The sequence below is a fragment of the Dendrobates tinctorius genome, unplaced genomic scaffold, assembly GCF_039654945.1.
Source record: "Dendrobates tinctorius isolate UK_male_01 unplaced genomic scaffold, ASM3965494v1 ptg000163l, whole genome shotgun sequence".
Lineage (NCBI taxonomy): Eukaryota > Metazoa > Chordata > Amphibia > Anura > Dendrobatidae > Dendrobates > Dendrobates tinctorius.
This window is the reverse complement of record NW_027361830.1, coordinates 9,080,536-9,104,171: the sequence shown is the minus strand read 5'-3', so window position 1 is coordinate 9,104,171 and position 23,636 is coordinate 9,080,536. Positions and strand designations below refer to the sequence as shown.

The 23,636-nt window shown below is 46.1% G+C and overlaps 1 protein-coding gene across 5 annotated transcripts in view; it reads left to right on the top strand.

Annotated features, from left to right (window-relative positions):
* Positions 1 to 241: 241 nt before the first annotated feature.
* The window catches only part of RELCH (RAB11 binding and LisH domain, coiled-coil and HEAT repeat containing), a 159,439-nt gene continuing 136,044 nt past the window's right edge, over positions 242 to 23,636 (top strand). For 2 of the 5 annotated variants that reach the window (XM_073550189.1, XM_073550186.1), the window contains exon 1: positions 249 to 796. In XM_073550189.1, the coding sequence (XP_073406290.1) occupies positions 280 to 796 (517 nt within the window). In that variant the 5' untranslated portion in view covers positions 249 to 279. Of the gene's footprint in view, positions 797 to 23,636 lie in introns of all 5 variants that reach the window. The other 3 variants (XR_012220911.1, XM_073550188.1, XM_073550187.1) reach the window with 3 other exon arrangements.

The window sequence follows — 23,636 nt, the reverse complement described above, 5'->3', positions numbered from 1 at the left end:
GTGGGATACACTGATAAGGGGGCTGCCGCCTGTGATGCAGCGGATTTTCCCAGCACCTCTGGATCTCTAGCGCTTGGAGAATTGTGGCACTGATGCCCCGTTACTATAGGACCAGGATTCTCTCTGCTCTCAGCTGATCTGACGCCAGGCGTGCCCGGGCACAGCAGGGAGAGTGCCAGGTGTCACTGTGGGCAGCAGCAGCAGCAGCCTCCTCCCCTGTGTGTGGAGTAGGGGAAGGTGGCTCCCAGTCCTCCTCCTCCATCTCCGCCTCATTACAAGATGGCGGCCCCTGCAGCAGGTCCAGGCCCGGGCGGCTCCTCAGCCGTTTCTCCCGGGGGCTCCGCCGCTCTCGTGGCTCCGAGCACCAGTAGTAGCAGCGTGAACCCCTTTCTGAGCGATTCAGACGAAGAGGCTGAAGAAGAGGAGGAGGAGGAGGAAGAAGATGTTGAGGAGGAGGAAGAAGATGTGTCTCCACTGGACGCACGACCTGTTCCTTCACTCACTGCCCGGTATATGCTGGATGAGAGCGAACCCGCCTTCCTGCAGACCGCCGGGCCCCGACTTACTGTCCTCTCCGGGGAGCCCGGGCGAGTACCGCTGGACGCGGTGGCGGCGCAGTTGCTGCGGGATCAGCTGCTGCTCACGGCTCTGGAACTGCACACCGAGCTGCTGGAGACCGGCAGGGAGCTGCCCCGGCTCCGGGACTACTTCTCCAATCCCGGCAATTTCGAGAGACCGACTGCTGGGGCTCCGCCCACAACGGGCATCAGTAACCCCAACACCGGCGGACAGCTGAGTGAGTGACCGGGGGGCGGGGAGTGGGTTGTGTGCCGCTGTCACCGGGCATAAGGCTGCTCCATAGATTCCCATTATGTCCTGCCACAGCCCTCCATGTGTGTGTCCTGTCACAGCCCTCCATGTGTGTGTCCTGTCACAGCCCTCCATGTGTGTGTCCTGTCACAGCCCTCCATGTGTGTGTCCTGTCACAGCCCTCCATGTGTGTGTCCTGTCACAGCCCTCCATGTGTGTGTCCTGTCACAGCCCTCCATGTGTGTGTCCTGTCACAGCCCTCCATGTGTGTGTCCTGTCACAGCCCTCCATGTGTGTGTCCTGTCACAGCCCTCCATGTGTGTGTCCTGTCACAGCCCTCCATGTGTGTGTGTGTGTCCTGTCACAGCCCTCCGTGTGTGTGTGTGTGTGTCCTGTCACAGCCCTCCATGTGTGTGTGTGTCCTGTCACAGCCCTCCATGTGTGTGTGTGTGTCCTGTCACAGCCCTCCATGTGTGTGTGTGTGTCCTGTCACAGCCCTCCATGTGTGTGTGTGTGTCCTGTCACAGCCCTCCATGTGTGTGTGTGTGTCCTGTCACAGCCCTCCATGTGTGTGTGTGTGTCCTGTCACAGCCCTCCATGTGTGTGTGTGTGTCCTGTCACAGCCCTCCATGTGTGTGTGTGTGTCCTGTCACAGCCCTCCATGTGTGTGTGTGTCCTGTCACAGCCCTCCATGTGTGTGTGTGTGTCCTGTCACAGCCCTCCATGTGTGTGTGTGTCTTGTCACAGCCCTCCATGTGTGTGTGTGTGTCCTGTCACAGCCCTCCATGTGTGTGTGTGTGTCCTGTCACAGCCCTCCATGTGTGTGTGTGTGTCCTGTCACAGCCCTCCATGTGTGTGTGTGTGTCCTGTCACAGCCCTCCATGTGTGTGTGTGTGTCCTGTCACAGCCCTCCATGTGTGTGTGTGTGTCCTGTCACAGCCCTCCATGTGTGTGTCCTGTCACAGCCCTCCATGTGTGTGTCCTGTCACAGCCCTCCATGTGTGTGTCCTGTCACAGCCCTCCATGTGTGTGTCCTGTCACAGCCCTCCATGTGTGTGTCCTGTCACAGCCCTCCATGTGTGTGTCCTGTCACAGCCCTCCATGTGTGTGTCCTGTCACAGCCCTCCATGTGTGTGTGTGTGTCCTGTCACAGCCCTCCATGTGTGTGTGTGTGTCCTGTCACAGCCCTCCATGTGTGTGTGTGTGTGTCCTGTCACAGCCCTCCATGTGTGTGTGTGTCCTGTCACAGCCCTCCATGTGTGTGTGTGTCCTGTCACAGCCCTCCATGTGTGTGTGTGTCCTGTCACAGCCCTCCATGTGTGTGTGTGTCCTGTCACAGCCCTCCATGTGTGTGTGTGTCCTGTCACAGCCCTCCCTGTGTGTGTGTGTGTCCTGTCACAGCCCTCCCTGTGTGTGTGTGTGTCCTGTCACAGCCCTCCATGTGTGTGTGTGTCCTGTCACAGCCCTCCATGTGTGTGTGTGTCCTGTCACAGCCCTCCATGTGTGTGTGTGTCCTGTCACAGCCCTCCATGTGTGTGTGTGTCCTGTCACAGCCCTCCCTGTGTGTGTGTGTGTCCTGTCACAGCCCTCCCTGTGTGTGTGTGTGTCCTGTCACAGCCCTCCCTGTGTGTGTGTGTGTCCTGTCACAGCCCTCCCTGTGTGTGTGTGTGTCCTGTCACAGCCCTCCCTGTGTGTGTGTGTGTCCTGTCACAGCCCTCCCTGTGTGTGTGTGTGTGTCTTGTCACAGCCCTCCCTGTGTGTGTGTGTGTGTGTGTGTCCTGTCACAGCCCTCCCTGTGTGTGTGTGTCCTGTCACAGCCCTCCCTGTGTGTGTGTGTCCTGTCACTGCCCTCCCTGTGTGTGTGTGTCCTGTCACAGCCCTCCCTGTGTGTGTGTGTCCTGTCACAGCCCTCCCTGTGTGTGTGTGTCCTGTCACAGCCCTCCCTGTGTGTGTGTGTCCTGTCACAGCCCTCCCTGTGTGTGTGTGTCCTGTCACAGCCCTCCCTGTGTGTGTGTGTCCTGTCACAGCCCTCCCTGTGTGTGTGTGTCCTGTCACAGCCCTCCCTGTGTGTGTGTGTCCTGTCACAGCCCTCCCTGTGTGTGTGTGTCCTGTCACAGCCCTCCCTGTGTGTGTGTGTCCTGTCACAGCCCTCCCTGTGTGTGTGTGTCCTGTCACAGCCCTCCCTGTGTGTGTGTGTCCTGTCACAGCCCTCCCTGTGTGTGTGTGTCCTGTCACAGCCCTCCCTGTGTGTGTGTGTCCTGTCACAGCCCTCCCTGTGTGTGTGTGTCCTGTCACAGCCCTCCCTGTGTGTGTGTGTCCTGTCACAGCCCTCCCTGTGTGTGTGTGTCCTGTCACAGCCCTCCCTGTGTGTGTGTGTCCTGTCACAGCCCTCCCTGTGTGTGTGTGTCCTGTCACAGCCCTCCCTGTGTGTGTGTGTCCTGTCACAGCCCTCCCTGTGTGTGTGTGTCCTGTCACAGCCCTCCCTGTGTGTGTGTGTCCTGTCACAGCCCTCCCTGTGTGTGTGTGTCCTGTCACAGCCCTCCCTGTGTGTGTGTGTCCTGTCACAGCCCTCCGTGTGTGTGTGTCCTGTCACAGCCCTCCGTGTGTGTGTGTCCTGTCACAGCCCTCCGTGTGTGTGTGTCCTGTCACAGCCCTCCGTGTGTGTGTGTCCTGTCACAGCCCTCCGTGTGTGTGTGTCCTGTCACAGCCCTCCGTGTGTGTGTGTCCTGTCACAGCCCTCCGTGTGTGTGTGTCCTGTCACAGCCCTCCGTGTGTGTGTGTCCTGTCACAGCCCTCCGTGTGTGTGTGTCCTGTCACAGCCCTCCGTGTGTGTGTGTCCTGTCACAGCCCTCCGTGTGTGTGTGTCCTGTCACAGCCCTCCGTGTGTGTGTGTCCTGTCACAGCCCTCCGTGTGTGTGTGTCCTGTCACAGCCCTCCGTGTGTGTGTGTCCTGTCACAGCCCTCCGTGTGTGTGTGTCCTGTCACAGCCCTCCGTGTGTGTGTGTCCTGTCACAGCCCTCCGTGTGTGTGTGTCCTGTCACAGCCCTCCGTGTGTGTGTGTCCTGTCACAGCCCTCCGTGTGTGTGTGTCCTGTCACAGCCCTCCGTGTGTGTGTGTCCTGTCACAGCCCTCCGTGTGTGTGTGTCCTGTCACAGCCCTCCGTGTGTGTGTGTCCTGTCACAGCCCTCCGTGTGTGTGTGTCCTGTCACAGCCCTCCGTGTGTGTGTGTCCTGTCACAGCCCTCCGTGTGTGTGTGTCCTGTCACAGCCCTCCGTGTGTGTGTGTCCTGTCACAGCCCTCCGTGTGTGTGTGTCCTGTCACAGCCCTCCGTGTGTGTGTGTCCTGTCACAGCCCTCCGTGTGTGTGTGTCCTGTCACAGCCCTCCGTGTGTGTGTGTCCTGTCACAGCCCTCCGTGTGTGTGTGTCCTGTCACAGCCCTCCGTGTGTGTGTGTCCTGTCACAGCCCTCCGTGTGTGTGTGTCCTGTCACAGCCCTCCGTGTGTGTGTGTCCTGTCACAGCCCTCCGTGTGTGTGTGTCCTGTCACAGCCCTCCGTGTGTGTGTGTCCTGTCACAGCCCTCCGTGTGTGTGTGTCCTGTCACAGCCCTCCCTGTGTGTCCTGTCACAGCCCTCCCTGTGTGTCCTGTCACAGCCCTCCCTGTGTGTGTCCTGTCACAGCCCTCCCTGTGTGTGTCCTGTCACAGCCCTCCGTGTGTGTGTGTGTCCTGTCACAGCCCTCCGTGTGTGTGTCCTGTCACAGCCCTCCGTGTGTGTGTGTCCTGTCACAGCCCTCCGTGTGTGTGTGTCCTGTCACAGCCCTCCGTGTGTGTGTGTCCTGTCACAGCCCTCCGTGTGTGTGTGTCCTGTCACAGCCCTCCATTTTTTTTTCGGACAGCACAGACCCAGAGAGTTTCATTGATCCATACACATCTCATTTTTAGAAATGTATGTGTGTTTCCAGTCCGGGCGTCTCCGACCACGTCCTATTTTTTGCCTTCTGTGTTAATGAAAGTAAACCGGATGACACTCTGAAGACTTATCTTGTACTTCAAGTTTCCATCAGTGTTTCATCCGTTTTGATCTAAGCGTTAATGGATAAAAAAAAAATTAAGACCATGTACCGTCTCCAGAGAGAAAAAACAGAAGCAACTAGGATGATACCTGCGAAAAAAAAATCTGTCAGTTTCTCTCAGGGATGTGTGAATTTACACTAAGACCGGGATCACACTACCATATGTGATGCGAGAAACTCAGGACCGGTATTTCTATGCAGCCACAGCTCAAGTCCTGAGTGTCGGCAGCAGCGCCGGATTTTGATGTGAGAAACTCGTGCGAGTTTCTTACATCACACATGGTAGTGTGATCCCAGCCTAAGTCGTCTCTCAGTCGTCCTTGATTTCAGGCTATGTGCACACGTTGCGGATTGTAAGTGGTTTTGCCGCTTTTTTTTGCCGCGAAAACGCTTACACAACGCAACCCATTGAATTCAATGGCGTTCCGCACATGCTGTGCTAATGCGTATTTTTCCGCTGCAAAATCGCATTGCTGAAAAATCCGCAGCATGCTCATTCTTTGTGCGGAATCGCGGCAATTCCGCACACACAGGAATTCATTCATCCGCTTACTTTCTGCATGTGGCTATGCCCACCATGTGCAAAGTAAGCGGGTCATGTGCGGATGGTACCCAGGGTCTAGAGGAGGGGAGACTGTCCTCCAGGCCCTGGGTACCATAATCCTGTATAAAATAGAATAAAAATAAAAAGAGATATACCGTAATCACCCTCCTGGGCCCCGCTCTCGCAAGCGTGATGTCATCTCAGGTCCATCGCGCAAAGCTTTACTGGGACCGGAAGATGCTGGGAGCGCCGCAGAGCAGATCGGGGGCCATCAGAAGGTGAGAATAGCAATGTTTTTTTTTTTATTATTATTTTTAACATTCTATCTTTTACTATTGATGCTGCATAGGCAGCATGAATAGTAAAAAGTTGGTCACACTTGTCAAGCACTATGCTTGACAAGTGTGACCAACCTGTCAATCACATTTCCAGGCAATGCTTGCAAAACGCTTGTTTTTCACAGGAAAAACGCATGCGTTTCACCCGCGGCGGGAGTTGCAGAAATTTCCGCAGCATTTCTGCACGTGTGCACATAGCCTGAATAGCATGTGGAAAGACACTTGTTCACCAGTGTTTTCAATCTGATGTTTGTCAGTGACTTCTCACATATGGAAAAATTAAAACCAAAATACTCGCTGTCCCTTAAAACTGTTAATCACAGACAGCACATAGACTGCACTCTGATGCCATCCATGTGCTGTCCTTGAGTTTCACTGACCCATATTCCTATATGGGTAAATTTGATTTGTGACTCTGATCAGAGACTAAAATATAGAGAAAAAATCATGGCACTTCCTGGAACAGGTGCTCCAGTAGGGTCCAATACCGGCTGTAAATGTTATAGGAACTTGGCACTCAAAATAAGGCTAAACAGTAGGGGTTACTGTCACCAGAAAATGCAAAGGTGACATCAACCCCACTTGCCACCGCTACAGGGCAAGTGGGAAGAGCCGGGCAAAGCACCAGAATTGGAGCATCTAATAGATGCGCCTTTTCTGGGTAGCTGTGGGCTGCTATTTTTAAGCTAGGAGGGTCAATATCCGTGGCCCATTACCAGCCTGAGAATACCAGCCCCCAGCTGTCTGCTTTAGCAAGGCTGGTTGTCAAAAAATATGGGTCGGACCCCATACCATTTTTCTTTTAGTTATCTATTCTATTATTTCTAAACACTGTTTTTCGGTGATTCCTTTGTATCCCCGTTCATGCTGCACCCACACACATAAATGATACACCATTTGAAATGTAAACTTGCCCCCTTCAGAAAGAAAATAGCCAAACAAACCACACATCCACGATTTGATCACAAAATACAGTTTAAACATTAATTTTCATAAACTGCAATAAGGAAAAATGACCTGCAGGTGGCACCACAGTACCCCAAAGCACACTACCAACACATTTGTAAACATGCACTGCTTTTTCGCTGATTACTTCGCCCCAGACACACAATACACCATTTCAAAGGTAAACTTGCTTCCTTCAGCAAGAAAAGAGCCAAACAAACCACACATTCACGATTTTATCACTAAATACAGCTTAAACATTCATTTTCACAAACCTGCAGAAAGACACAATGACCTGTAGGTGGCACCTCAACCGGAAAACATTTTTTGGCCTCTACTTATCAAAACAATTTATTGTATTACCAATATATATAAATGCCTGTCTGTGTTCATCAGCTCACGAAATGCATTTACATTTGACCAGCTTGCTTTTTCTGAAATTGCCTGCGCCCCCGACGACCAATGTGCGAAAATTTAGCACGGGCCAAGCTAGTTTATTTAAATATTTTTAAAAAAACATTGTGATGACCCCTCTGTTCTTGATAACCAACCTTGCTGACAGCTGTGGGTTGCAGCCCGCAGCTGTCAGTTTTGCTTGGCTGGTTATCAAAAATGCAGGTGAACCCAGGCCTTTTTTTTTTTTTTTTTAATATATTTACTAGCTGAAGAGCCCGGCGCTGCCCTGGCATAGTAACTACCTACGGTTAGTTATAACAAATTATAATGATTATATAGCTGAGTGTAGAGCCCCGCCCACTCCGCATAGCCACATTCACTATAATATCCCACATCATCCCGTCAGCCAGAGCTACCGGACTACTACCCTTAATATCCCACATCGTCCCGTCAGCCAGAGCCACCGGACTACTACCCCTAATGTCCCACATCATCCTGTCACAGCCACCAGACTGCTACCCCTAATATCCCACATCATTCCGTCAGCCAGGGCCACCAGACAACTACCACTAATATCCCGCATCATCTCATCACAGACGCCGGACTACTACCACTAATATCCCATATCCCGTCAGCCAGGGCCACCAGACAACTACCACTAATATCCCACATCATCCCATCAGCCAGAGCCACTGGACTTGTACCCCTAATGTCCCACATCATCCTGTCAAAGCCACCGGACTACTACCACTAATATCCCACATCATCCCGTCAGCTACTCCCCCTAATATCCCACATCATCCCGTCAGCCAGAGCTGCCAGACTACTACCACTAATATCCCACATCATCCCGTCTTCCTGGGGTCAGAACCAGAGCGCTGAGTAGATTTGTCTTGACTTCCATACCAATTATCTCTTTAATAGAAGCCTGGGGTGAGAATCAGAGCACAGAGTGGATTTGCCCTCACTTCCATACCGGGGATCCCTTTAAGAGGGGACTTGGGTCAGAACCAGAGCATTGAGGGATTTGCCCTAACTTCCATACAGGAGATCCCTTTAAGAGAGCCTGGGGTCAGAACCCAAGCGCTGGATGGATTTGCCCTAACTTCCATACCAATGATCCCTTTAAGAGGGAAGATGTGCCTATGGGATGGAGGATGTGTGATTGGGATATGGGGAGAGGGGGGTGATTCATTTCTGTCATGTGCTCTCTGCTCCTTTCGGGTGGCAGACAATGGCTGGGAGCTTATGTTCCTGGGGATGCTAGATTTCTCCCACCATGTCAGTGTCTGCTGAGGTGTTGTCAAGTGGGAAAATGTACTCATAGCAACCAATCACAGCTCAGCTACTTTTAACCAGCTCTGAAATGAGAGATGCTTAGTGATTGGTTGCAAGGAAAACTGTTGCTCATAGCAACCAATCACAGCTCAGCTTCTTTTGAACAGCTCTGGTGAAATTAAAGATGCTTCGTGATTGGTTGGTGATACACATACAGACACACACACACATACATTCACATTTATTTATATATTATAGCGCGCAGGCTGCAGCTGATGAATACTCCCATCAGCTGCCTCCTGCTCTCACTGTTATCAGTTGTATATAACTAAACATTCTCCCCTGATCGCCGGCAGACCGGGGGATAATGATGAGTGCCGTCTTCAGCACCCGACGCCGGGGAACAGCTCTTACTATACAGCTGCTCCCCAGGCGCCAATACGTGTCACACTGATGACACACGGATATTATACTTGCGTTATGTTTTGCGTTCCGTGCTGCAGTTAAAAAACTGACATGTCAGCCAGGGCTGTGGAGTCGGTAAGCCAAACCTTTCAACTCCGACTCCGACTCCTCAATTTCCCTTACACCGACTCCACGACTCCGACTCCCACACATATTGCTTATATTTAAGTGAAAAATTTATTGTAGTACAATGTGAACCTCAGACATTTAATCATTTTTATGATCCCATAATCAAGATATTTAGATAGAACAGAATATATATTGGTGTACTACCCGGTTTTCATTCTTTTTGGTACAGATAAGATATGGATAGACAGATATGGATAAATGGATAGATAGAGCAGATTTCTAATCTGCTTTTGCTATTGAAAACATTATCTATGAGCTCAAAAACCTTTCAGGTGATGCAGTTTTTTAAAAAGATGATCAGCTTTTGCAGCTGAAAAACGTATCCTCAATAAACACTGGAAAAACGCTGTGTGTGAATGTAGCCTTAGATCAGGAATATAACAGCCATTTATAGGACATTTCATAACTTTCCCAAACTCCTATGAAAAAATATTCAGCACATCCTGCATTGAATTACTGTACCCAATTTATTATATATTTTAGGAGTCGGAGTCGGTCCATTTTATACCGACTCCGACTCCACCAAAATGAGCACCGACTCCACGACTCCGACTCCGACTCCACAGCCCTGATGTCAGCGTATTGTGCCCATGTGAGTGTCTCCAGTACGTGTGAAAACTGTTATCACATGTAACAGAGATTCGGACGTGTGAAAGAGGCCTTATAGAGACTCCACAATAATGTAAATCAGCATTAGATATTTAGTTTCAGAGTCAAAAGCATCAGCTCTGTGGGCATAAACTCCAAATCTTCCATCAATAGATATATGGAACTAACCTACCCGGGTATGGGGTAAGAGGAGAAGGAAGAGAGGACAGTGTCCATTAGGGAAAATGTTCTGAAAGAAAACATAAGGGATACAAATAAGTACTCTAATAAATAAGTGTCACAGGAACAGGTGGAAATCGCAAAAAAGACCCACCCCAGTCCAGATATGAAGCAGTGTGATGGCGTCACTGGACGCAGTGTCCATCGCTTGTCCTATTGTGTGCCAGTGTAATGTGGCAGACAGATATAAAAAGAGTAATGGCAGGACCAGTCCTGTAAAAACAGCCAGTAGAAAAAAGATAATGTCATCTGATGGCGGAAGTGACGCTGTGTCGTCTCTTACTTTTCTTCCCCCATACCTGTGTAGTCAGGTAGGATAGTTCCATATATAGATGGATGACTTGGAGTTTATCCCCACAGAGCAGATGTTTTTGACTCCAATACAAAATATCTAATGTTGACTTGCATTATTGTGGACTCTCTATAATATTGATGATTTGTTTCATTACGTGACTATTGAATTTTGTTTTTTTCCTAGATGTGTTCTGTTGCTGACAATTGTCACCTTTTGCCCTCTTTAGCGTATTCTAATGATGGTCATTTGAGACGGAAACATTTGTCGCATTACTGATTTTTATGACTCCCATGTAATTGAAGATGCTATACTGTTTATCTCTATTTTGAGTGCCAAGTTCCTTATATCTGTCCAGAGACTGACATGGCTCCACGTTCCACAAAAAACACGGACATGTAAATTGCACAATTGCACCATAGATTATAATGGATACCTTTTACACAGTTATATAGGTTGAAAATTGACTCTGTCCGTGAAGTTCAACCTTTCTCCACCAGTTATACATTCTAGGTTATTACACCCCACAGGGCCATTGTGAGACAGTCATCCAGCCCTTTTTGTAAAAGCTGTTCTAGTGTCTGCCATTATTACCTCTTGTGGTCGGGCATTCCACAATCTGACTGCTCTAACTGTAAAGAACCCATTCCTATTTATCCGCCTAAATCGCCTATCGTAGAAGCATAATGAGCTCCCCATGGTCCTTAGTATGGTCTTTGGAAGGAATAAGGGCCCTGTCACACATAGGGACTCACCAGTGGTCCCGACAACTATATCAACTTGTCAGGATCGCTGGTGAGTCGCTACATGATCGCTGGTGAGCTGTCACACAGACAGCACAGGGTGGCACATGTTAAGGAGCTGAAACTCCTAAACCCTTCATCCAATTTTAATGTGGATACCCTCAAATGAAAGCTGAAAGTCTGAACTTCAACTGCATCTGAATTGTTTTGTTTAAAATTCATTGTGGTAATGTCTAGAACTAAAAGTAGAAAAATGTTGTCTCTGTCCAAATATATATGGACCTAACTGTATGTCATTTATGTCTGCGTGAATGAGCGAATATAGCCTGGAGGGGCCCCAAATATTAAAACATAACCTTTAATCTATTATTAAAAAGACAAATATTACAAACAAACCAAATAAAGTTGCTCGTGCAAACCAGTGCTCATTAAAAAATTGTTTGGTCTCACCACTGTTGACGGACAAAAGATCCCGGCCTCCTTCCGGAAGTACCTTGCCGGGAGATGGATCCAAATAAGGGAAAGAGGAATAGATATGGGGAGAGAGACGTAAGCGGTATGTATTAATTTCCTAGACTCCCTGTCGTGCCCCAGTATTGCTCCTGTCCTAACAAGGACAGGCCCCAAGTGGACCCTATAGTGATACCTCCAATGATATGGGGCTGAATACTCCCTCCTGGAAGAAGACATCTGTTGCTGGTGAGGTATAATACGACCCAGGCCTTGTCATGACTAGAGCTGTTCCATGGCCTAGTGCTGGTTGTGAGGGCTCAGCCTCTGGCTTGTCTGACAAGATCGTTTGCAATGTGGTAGATACACAGGAGCAGATCCCGCTGAGCCTTTCACTTCACGCTTCTACTGATTTCCAGAGTCTCTTGTTTAGAACATTGTTATATTTTTGGTAAAATACTGACAGTTCACTCCCTCAATAGATTTCTTTCATTTTTGTCTTTATGGCCTGAGATGCAAGTCATACTCCTCTCATGTGATTCCTCTGATTGATTAGCAGATGGTTTTTACCAGATTCCTGTTTTTCAGAATATTTGGATTAAGTTCCTGTTGCATAATATTATATTATGTATGTGTTTTTGTTTTTCTGTTGTTTGCTGCGTATTGTCCGCATCTAATGTAAGTCTATGGAGAAAATCTGCGCGTAAAACTGATCGTACCCACAAGAAAAATAGACATGCTGCTGATCTGAAACCTGCAGTTTTGCTGAGTAAGAAAGAAAATACACAAATAAGTACCAACATAAATAAATCTTGCATCCAGAGACTAGAAAAAAAATCATATAGTGTATTGACTATATTCCTATAACCCTCAAAATTACAGCTAAAGTACTTGCAATACACATTGGATAGAACACTGGAGCATAGATGTAAAGACCATAGTATCCTACATTGATGTAATGAATGTAATAAACATATCGTACCTCACCATGTGATGGTGCCGCTTACCCTACATGCGTTTTGGCGGCGTGCCTTCATCAGGGAGAGACTTTACATCTTGCTCTTGCCTGCCATCTGGTGGTGCCATTTTCTTTGGCTCATCACCTTGCACTATATTGGCACTTTTTTTTTAACATTGTTTGTCTTTTAAGTTATTTCTAATAAAGTTATTGTACTTTTATTCTTCCTCTTGCGCCTCTCCTTACATGCTCTCTGTTGTAGTGTCGAACAGCTTTTTATACACTCCTGTTTGGACGCTAGAAAACATTTTGTCCCACTGGACCATATAATTGTGATTATTATCATTCGCTAGGGATTCAATCTCTGCTTTTGAGTAAAAAAGAAGCGCAGTGGGTATGCCAATCCTAGAAATCCCATCCACGTTGCTGGAACTGTACAACGTTGCGTTTTTGTTTTGTAGAGGTCACTGTTTAGCCGTGTAAAGGAGGCAGATCCCATGGGATCACTAGCACCGTTGAAAAGGGGATCACTTGGTTCCCCCACCTCTTCCTCCGCACGGAGAGAGTAATGTACTTGTTATGAGGCATGCCCACTACAATCTCCCATAGAAGAACTGGTGAAAAAAAAATCACTATATATGGAATGAAAAATAAAATGGTATATCGATTTCTCGTTAATCTAGAGAATCCACATTTTAGTGTTCAGACTGTCCTGTAGTTCGGTGTCCCTTGCCAAGTAATACAATATCTAATTGTGCTCGTGCCCTGTTAATGTCTGCATGTTCCAGAGCCGAACACTTTGCAGCTGTAGATCCCCGAGGAGATTCTCTTATCTGTACTCGCTGCCTATTTGTAATGCTTTTTTTTTTTCTCTTTATAAGTCCGTCAGCAAATTTAGTTTATAATGTCATTTAGGTGTCGCTTTTCTGTAGCCCTGCCTAGATTTGTCCAGATCCCAGATAACACCATAATCATATTCCTCCTTGGATGAGTGATACATTCTGGAAATTAACACAGTGCACACAACATAGAGCAGATATTTGCTATGTAATCTGACAGCAGCATGAGGTAGGGACAGAGACCCTGATTCTAGCGATGTGTCACTTAGATTACGGGATGCAGCAGTTTGGATAGTCACAATTTTCTCCACTGCTGATGTAGCAGAGCTCAGTTGTTGAGCTGTGTGTAACGCTGCACACACCACAGTTTCTGTGTACATTGTATAGTGTCAGAAAAATGCTATTTGGTGTTGGCGGCGTGGTTGGATTAGGAGGCACGAAGCCAGTTGTTCTGTAGTGGTAATCTGCTGATTTTATTGAAACATTAAAACACAGCGCAGTAAATGACACATCACTGACATCAGGCTGCTCTGTTGTGAGTTCATTTTTTGTCCACCAGTTGAGTTCTCATTTCAGGCTCCCTCTGGAGGTAGTGAGGCTGATTTAATCAGTAGAAATCTGCCACCTGATAATGAGGATGACGATTGGACCTCAGGAATCTCAGACTGGATTTAAGACAGCCGACGCCCTAGTCTGTTGCTGGTGATTCCTTCTGGCTTGTCAGGTCTTGGTTTTCAGCTCTGTTCCAGTTATCTAAAGCTAAGTTTTTCTGCTAATGTTCACACTTGATTTTGTTGGTCTATTCAGTTTTTTGTGTGGTCAGCCAGCCCCGGCTGGGGCTGCGCTAAATTTCCACTCTTATTTATCTTTATTTGCCAATTTGCTTTTTGCCCCTTATTAGATTGGCCTCTTTTTGCTCTGTCTCAGAATATTTCAGAGTGCTGATATAGTGGGAGAAGTCTAGTGACTTCAGGGTTAATTTGGCTATCAGAAGTGTTGGACTTTATTTTTGTAGGGTTTTTTGCAGATTGCAGACAGTGTCTTTCCTTTCCTTTCTAGTTAGTTTGGGCCCCATTGTTTGCTCAGTCTATTTTCCTGCCTGTGTTTGTGCTTTCATCTTATTTCACCGTAAATGCATGTGTGGAGGCTGTCTTTCCTTTGGGGTCTGCTCTGGGGCAGTTAGTTTTCACCTTTTCTTGCTTATTTAGTCCTCCGGCTGTGACAAAGCGTCTAGGACCATCGTAAGTACGCTCCACGGCTGCTGTTAGTTGTGTTGTTAGGATCAGGGATCTGCAATCTGCATAGTTACCAACCTCTCTGGTTTTCTGTGACTTAGCTTGTTTTTTTAACAATGACCCATTCATAACAGAATCACCAGCCATACCGCAGATTCTAGGGTACTCAAAAGCAGGAAAAAGATGTTAAAGGAAAAAAAAGTGTCAATTTTTTTTATTATTTTTTTATTTTTTCCTCTTGTTTCTGGGGCCGTAGGAGGATTTTTTTTTTTTTTTTCCCCTAATGGAGATTAAGCAATTGTCTGATTGTGTGAAGCAACTTGCTGCTGAAGTGCAGGGAATTTCCACCTACCTCATTCAGTCACATGCTGCTGAACCTAAGATCCCTACTCCTGATGTGTTTTCTGGGGATCGGTCTAAATTTCTGCATTTTAAGAATAATTGTAAATTATTTCTTGCCTTGAAGCCTAACTCATCGGGGAGCTCTGTGCAGCAGGCTAAAATTGTCATCTCCTTGCTGTGCGGCAATCCCCAGGATTGGGCTTTTACTCTGACACCTGAAAATCCTGTTCTGACTAATGTGGATGCATTTTTTCAGGCCTTGGGGTTGTTCTATGATGAACCTAATGCTGTTGATCAAGCTGAGAGAACCCTGTTGGCATTAAACCAGGGTCAGGATTCTGCAGAGTTATACAGTCAAAAATTCCGAAAGTGGGCGGTCCTTACTACATGGAATGATAGTGCATTGGCGGCTCTCTTTCGGAAAGGTTTGTCAGAGACCGTAAAGGATATTATGGTGGGATTTCCTGTTCCCTCTGGTCTGGATGATTCTATGTCATTAGCCATTCAAGTTGATCGGCGTTTACGTGAACGTAAGACTACACGGGAGGCGCTGCCACCTTTTGAACAAACGTCTGAACCTATGCAATGTGATGGGGTTTTGTCTAGGGTGCAACGTCAGGAGTTTAGAAGGCGTAATAAGCTGTGTTTTTTTTCTGTGGAGACGCCTCTCATACTATTTCTGTCTGCCCTAAATGAGAAAAACGTTTTGCACACACATTTGCTGTGGGCAGTGTACAACCTAAATTCCTTTTGGCAATTACTCTGATCTGCTCCTTATCCACGTTTTCTACTAAGGCTTTTGTGGATTCAGGTGCAGCGTTGAATCTGATGGATTTGGACTTTGCTAAACGTTGTGGTTTTTCCATGACGCCTCTGCAGACGCCTATTCCTTTGAGGGGTATTGATGCTACTCTTTTGGCGGAGAATAAACCTCAGTTTTGGACCCAGGTGATAATGCGAGTTTCCCCAGACCACCAAGAAAATTGTAAATTTTTGGTGCTGCATAATTTGCATGATACTATTGTTCTTGACTTTCCCTGGTTGCAAACTCATAATCCAGTTTTGGATTGGAAGTCTGGGTCTGTGGTGAGTTGGGGTTGTCAGTGTGTTCTTAGGGACGCTCCTGTTTTTCTCCACCTCTCCTCAGTCTCATGATATTCCTGATTATCTAGCCGATTTTTCTGATGTATTTAGTGAGAGTAAGTCTGTGTCTTTGCCTCCTCATAGGAGTTATGACTGCAATTGAGTTGATGCCTGGGTGTAAATTTCCCAAGGGTCGGCTTTTCAACTTATCAGTACCCGAGCATGATGCTATGCGGTCCTTTATTAAGGAGTCGCTGGAGAAGGGTCATATTAGACCATCCTCGTCACCTTTAGGTGCGTTTTTTTTTTTTTTTTGTGGCCAAGAAAGATGGTTCATTAAGACCGTGTATTGATTATCGTTCCCTTAACAAAATGACTGTTAAATATCAGTACCCGTTACCTCTGATGTCTGATTTATTCTCCAGAGTTAAGAGTGCCTGCTGGTTTACTAAGCTTGTCCTCGGGGGGGCGTATAATCTTATTCGCATCAAGCACGGGGATGAATGGAAGACGGCGTTTAATACTCCGGATGGACATTTTGAGTACCTGGTGATGCCTTTTGGGCTCACTAATGCCCCTTCTGTCTTCCAGTCCTTTATGAATGGTATTTTCCGTGACTTTGTGGATAAGTTTTTGATCATCTATCTGGATGATATTTTGATCTTTTCTAGTGATTGGGATTCTCATGTGAAACACGTCCGGACTGTGTTCCGGATTTTGAGGGAGAATTGCCTGTTTGTTAAGGGATCGAAATGCCTCTTTGGTGTACAGAGGATTTCATTTTTGGGATTTATCTCCATCGACTATTGAAATGGACCCGGCCAAGGTACAGGCCATTTTTAGTTGGGTTCAGCCTACTTCTTTGAAAGCCCTCCAGAAGTTTTTGGGTTTTGCCAATTTCTATCGTAGATTTATTGGTAATTTTTCTGGTATTGTCAAACCACTGACTGATCTGACCAAGAAGGGTGCTGATGTGCTGAATTGGTCTCTTGAGGCTGTCTCAGAATTTCAGGAGCTTAAGCGGAGATTTACTTTAGCTCCAGTTTTACGGCAACCTGATGTCTCACTTCCATTTCAGGTGGAGGTAGATGCTTCTGAGATTGGTGCAGGAGCTGTTTTGTCCCAAAAAGACCCTGTGACTTCTAAAATGAATCCCTGTGCCTTCTTTTCTCAAAAGTTCTCCCCATCTGAACGCAACTATGACGTGGGGAATCGGGAATTGTTGGCCATGAAATGGGCATTTGAGGAGTGGAGACATTGGTTGGAGGGAGCTGGACATCAAGTTGTGGTCCTCACCGATCATAAAAATTTGATTTATCTGGAGTCGGCCAAACGCTTGAATCCTAGGCTGGCTAGATGGGCCTTGTTTTTCACGCGTTTTAATTTTGTGGTCTCTTTTTCTTCCGGGCACTAAGAATGTTAAGGCAGACGCCCTTTCTAGGAGTTTCTTTGCCGATTCTCTTAATGTGACCGAGCCTACTACCATCTTAGGTGAGGGGGTAGTTCTTTCTGCCATTTCGCCCGATTTGAGACGCGCCCTGGAGGAATTTCAGGAGGATAAACCTGAGCGTTGCCCAATGGGAAAATTGTACGTTCCTGACCAGTGGAGAAAGAAAGTGATGTCTGAAATTCATTGCTCTGCATTGGCTGGTCATCCATGTATTTTTGGTACCAGAGATTTGGTGAGTCTGTCTTTTTGGTGGCCTGCCTTATCTCGTGACGTTAGGAATTTTGTACAGTCCTGTGGGACTTGTTCTCGGTCTAAACCCTGTTCTCGTTCTAGTGGGTTGTTGATGCCCCTGCCGGTGCCCAAGAGGCCATGGACCCATATCTCAATGGATTTTATTTCTGATCTTCCTGTCTCTCAGAGAATGACTGTTATCTGGGTGATTTGTGATAGATTTTCGAAGATGGTCCATCTTGTACCACTCCCAAAATTGCCATCTTCCGCTGAGTTGGTGCCCTTGTTTTTACAACAGGTGGTTCGGTTACATGGGATTCCTGAGAACATTGTGTCCGACAGAGGAGTCCAGTTTGTTTCCAGATTCTGGAAAGCCTTTTGTTCCAACCTGGGAATTCAGTTATCCTTCTCCTCCGCATTTCATCCCCAGACCAATGGACAGACTGAGAGAACAAACCAGACCTTGGAGTCTTATTTAAGATGTTTTATATCTGCTGATCAGGATGATTGGGTCTAATTTTTGCCATTGGCCAAATTCGCACTGAACAGTAGAGCTAGTTCTGCCACTTTGATGTCGCCCTTTTTCTGTAATTTTGGGTTTCATCCTCGATTCTCTTCAAGGAAAGTGGAATCTTCGTCTTGCCCAGGTGTGGACACTGTGGTTGAGAGAATGCAGCAGATATGGGACCAAGTGGTGGATAAGTTGTCACTCTCTCAGGAAAAGGCCCAGCGATTTTCCAACCGGCATAGGACCATTGGTCCCCGGTTTAAAGTGGGTGATATGGTTTGGTTGTCGTCTAAGAATATTCCTATGAAGGTTGTATCTCCAAAATTTAAGCCAAGATTTATTGGACCTTATAAGATTTTGGAGATTCTTAATCCTGTTTCTTTTCGATTTGGCTCTTCCAGTTACGTTCAAGATCCATAACGTATTTCACAAGTCTCTGTTGAAGAGGTTTGTTGAGCCAGTGGTTCCTATGGCAGCACCTCCTGACCCTGTGTTGGTTGAAGGCAATATGGAATATGAGGTAGAGAAAATTTGGGATTCTCGTTTGGTTAGACGGAGACTCCAGTATTTGGTTAAATGGAAGGGTAATGGCCAGGAGGATAATTCTTGGGTCTCTGCCTCTGATATTCATGCCAATAGATTGGTTCGTGCTTTTCACCGGGCCCATCCTGATCGGCCTTGTGGCGTGGATGAGGGTTCGGTGACCCCTCCTCAAAGGGGGGGTACTGTTGTGAGTTCATTTTTCGGTTCACCAGTTGTGAACCTTCCAGGCTCCCTCTGGTGGTAACTGGAGGTAGTGAGGCTGATTTAATCAGTAGAAATCTGCCACCTGATAATGAGGATGACGATTGGACCTCAGGAATCTCAGACTGGATTTAAGACAGCCGACGCTTTAGTCTGGTGCTGGTGATTCCTTCTGGCTTGTCAGGACTTGGTTTTCAGCTCTGTTCCAGTCATCTAAAGCTAAGTTTTTCTGCTAATGTTCACACTTGATTTTGTTGGTCTATTCATTTTTTTGTGTGGTCAGCCAGCCCTGGCTGGGGCTGCGCTAAATTTCCACTCTTATTTATCTTTATTTGCCAATTTGCTTTTTGTCCCTTATTAGATTGGCCTCTGTTTGCTCTGTCTCAGGATATTTCAGAGTGCTTATATAGTGGGAGAAGTCTACTGATAATTTGGCTATGAGAAGTTTTGGACTTTATTTGTGTATGGTTTTTTGCAGATTGCAGACAGTGTGTTTCCTTGCTTTGCTAGTTAGTTTGGGCCCCATCGTTTGCTCAGTCTATTTTCCTGCCTGTGTTTGTGCTTTCATCTTATTTCACTGTCAATACATGTGTGGGGGCTGTCTTTCCTTTTGGGTCTGCTCTGGGGCAGTTAGCTTTCCCCTTTTCTTGCTTCAGGCTTATTTAGTCCTCCGACTGTGATGAAGCGTCGAGGATCATCGCAGGCACGCTCCATGGCTGCTTCTAGTTGTGTGGTTAGGATCAGGGATCTGCAATCTGCATAGTTACCAACCTCTCTGGTTTTCTGTGAGCTTGCTTTTTTTTTTTTTTTTCTCCTCGGTGACCCATTCATAACACTGTTCTCTGATTACATAGCAAAAACCTGCTGTCAGATTACACTTATCAGAATACACTGTATACACATGTTCTGGTGTCATTTCTCGATTTTTCTCACCACTAATAGATGCAGCCAGTGAATTTTTTATCGTGCACAGTGGTTTGTCTTGATACTTCTGGTATGTCTTGTTGGTCAGAGTAGCTTTGTTACATTTTTAAAGGGTGTTGTCCAGAAAAACAAATAGTTTGAATGTGTTTCAAGTGAAGTAGTTATTAAACCTCTGTTCCATCCATTCTTTATGGGACTGCTGGAAATAGCCAAGCGCTTTATGCAGCCATCTCCGGAGATTTTGGAGAATAAATGGAGCCAAGATACACGTGGGTGATCTTTTCTTTATTTGGATGGATTATTATCTTCTCTCTTATTAATCACCTACTAATGTTTTTTGTTAGCAAAACTTGCCTCCAAGTTTAGATATCCACACTGATCCTGGGGTCCAGTCTGTCTAAGGCAGAGTTCAGAGGGGCGTATTTCATGGTCCATATGCAAACCACAAGGCCTGGACTGAATGCGGGTCTCCTGACTTGTATTTACAGCCTCATGTACATCTACTAGACTGCAATTTAGGGTCGGGAGACCCGGGGTCAGTCCGGGCCTTGTGGTTTGTATAAGGACCATGAAATCTGCCCGTCTGAGACTGGCCTTGCTGCCATTGACTAAGTCGCCGGATGGCGCTGATCATTTCTCTGGGTAACCCACGCTTTCTTTATCTCATAAGTTCCCCATTGTAAATTTAGCTGAGAAATCAGGGTAAGACTCTTGGGCATTAAGTATTTTAATAGAGTTCATAACTTATTTTTGGCTACGCTGCCAGCGAAAACACCTCTCACATTCTTTTTTTTCTAATCGTTATTGGAATATTTTGGTTAAAAAAAAATTGTTTATCAGGTATCTTCGAGGAGATGGGAAGCTGAGATCCAGCACTTCATTATTGTGATCACAGAGGCACGTCACACATGACGTAAGGTGACCACTAGGCAATATGCCATGTATCCCACTACTGTGCTGGCAGTGGGGATCAATACTGGGATTCCTGCTCCTCAGACATATAACTACTCAATATTACATTCCCATCTCTAGTTGTCTTAGGGAACAAACGGTCCAGAAAGTTTTTGAGTTTAATTCTTAAATTGTATATTTCCAAGTCCATTAGCAATCAATTAGAAAGCAGCCAATTTGCTGTGACTGCACCAGCCACTTATGGTTGGGGCTGTAGAAATAGCCAAGCAGGCAGAGCGGCATTGTTTCCATAATCTCCGTTTACGTCTGTGAGACTTTTGAAAATAGCATAGCGCATCCCACTTGGCTGTTTATGCCAGCCGGACCACATATGACTCGCTCATAGAGGCAAATTCCCATCTCAGCCTTAATTGGTGGCCATGTATACGTATTGGTATATGAAATACAGGGGCATATTTATCAAGATAGCTGCAACAGAATTCTGCTGTGATTTGCTCCAAAAACTGCCTTTAATGACCTGCACCATATTTATGTGGTTAAATGTGGAACAAAAATGAGCCAAAATATTGATGCCAATTTGTTGCACAATAGACAGTTGTAAAATTAAACAGATTTATCAAACTGCACAAACCACTTTGATAAATTTGGGAAAACAAATGGTTTCCAGTGTTGGGTTTTTCTGTTAAAAGCCATATATTTATTCATACAAAAAAAGCATGACAATAGTCCCAACCCCAGCACCACTGTAAAACATCATAAAAAGTTAAAACTAGGTGCAGACGGGTTTCAGACCTGAGTCTTCTCATTGCATGTTCTGTTAAGGCAGGCAGCGTATGTACATTGCCTGATTATTGAGAACTCTCGTTCCAGATAATGGTGCAATGTAAATGCACCTTGAAGACGATCTATGACCAGAGAAAAGTGGCCAGTATTGTCTCTTATTCCTGCTGTTTAGACAAGTAAGGAGTGTTCCGGCACAAAGTCCTTCGTGCCTGTGTAAATACCCATGCATTCCCTTCTGTGCCAGGCATGAGTGGATGCAATAATAAACTTTATCGACAAACAAGAACCATGACTATCGCTGTATTTCCAGGCTGCTCCCTTCTTATGTAAGGCTACGTGTGAGCTGCATGTGCGTGTTACGGCTGAATTTATCCTGCTTTACAGCTCTAAATTTGCCAAAAAAAGCACCGTACCATTTCAACCAGTTGCAAACTTGTGTTGTAAACTGAACCTAACAAACATCCTAGTATTCCCTCACTATTGGCCATGGTCACAAATTCCTAATTCGGTCAGGATTTGAGCATGGATCCCATGACCACAGACCCTGCAGATGTTACAGAGCTAATGCAAATCAATGGGTTTTCTTTGTATCCATTGATATGCCGAGGAAAAAAATCAGCATGGAATAATTGACCATGAAATTCAGAATGCAACGCTTGGTCCTAATTTGCACAGAAAGCTGTATTTTTAGTGGTGGGTGTGCTTGATTTTGCAGCTTTGTTTTATACATTTGAATGGCACAAAGCTGTAAAGCCGCTTCTAAAAGTACAGGACTGTGTACATAATGAAGGTGACCATGAACTCGCAGTAGTGCTTAAGGACTGCCAAAAATCAGATTTGGTGTCCATAGTTGCACAGGCATGGTTTCTGCTGATTAGAAGGTCGGCTGCTATTCAAAATGGATATGTAGCCATTATACAGATGATGGAGCAGTGCCGCTCCGCACCATAACTGTTTACATCTAGCCACCAGCAGCAGGGCTATGGAGTTGGAGTCGGAGGCTTGGCTTACCGACTCTACAGCCCTGGTATGAGGGAGTCGGGGTTGGAGTCGAAGGTTTGGCTTACCGACTCCACAGCCCTGACCGGCGGAGCTGCTGAGCCGTTTGAGTGCTGGATGTCGAACAATCTAATATTAATAACCTGTCTATTTCGCAGTAGTGAAACGCCCCTTTAAATTTGATTGTAAGTTTGAAGAAGACAAGCGGTGGTTTTGCAGTTCAAAAGAGATGTCATCTTTCAATAAATTTCCCACGTACTAATGTTAGTGAGATGACTTACGGTAGTTCACTCTTTCCCATTCTACACACCAAAGTCATACTTGTTTTGTTTTCCATCTCAAAACGTGAAAATTTTAGTTTTTGGTCCCTTGTATATGGATATGCGCATTATAAAGCAACCAAAATATTTGTTCTTAATAAAGAAAAAATAAATATGCCGTTTCTAACTAAACTGATGAGCAATAATCACAAAGTTGTGATAACTCCTCTTTCCACGCTTAATTGTGATGAATTTTTATTTTTAAAGCCAAATTTAGTTTTTATGGTTGTCCCATGAGGATGACTAAGACGCAGCAAATGTATGATTCATATTGTGAAAATTAAGATTAAAAACAGCAAAAATCATATTTTATTGAACTTGGGTGATTAATTAAACAGAGAAAATTTTAGTAATCAGATGTGCTATAAGAAGTGTTGAATAATTTGTAGAAATGCGTTTAAAGGGAACCTGTCAGAAACCTCTACACTGTCAATTCCTATGTCTGTGTGGCCCTTTAAAATATTTATTAATTTGGCCCCTTTATGAGGCCAAGCTGCAGGAGATCACATTTTGAAGTTCTGGAATGCTATGTGTCTGGCATCCCATTGGGGCTTGAGGATGCACTGTATTCCCTGCCTACCACCACTCATCTCAGGTAATACACAGTGGGAGGCTGAGGAGCTGTAAGTGCATCCTTGCGTCCCAATGCACTTCCAGAACTTCACAGCGCAATTTCTTGTTGCTTGGGGTGTAGATGTTTCGGGCAGGTTCCCTTCTATATTTTATATTCTGTGGTGAATTCTAAATGAATGAATAATAATCTGCCCACTTAAAGTAACAGATACCTTAAGGAAGACAGGTCAAGGAAGCTTTCCTTTTTTGTAAAGTGGACCCCACAGACATACAGGCAGGAATCGCCAGAGCCGGCTCCCTGCTGCTGCTCTGGCCTGTGTTTTGGCTGCAGTGGTAACGTCACATTGAGCTGCAGCTAATCACTCAGTTCAGCGTCTTATGCGGTCTACATCAGCATAGCTACTGAGCTGAAGTGACTGGCTGCAGCTTGATGCGAGCTGTCGGTG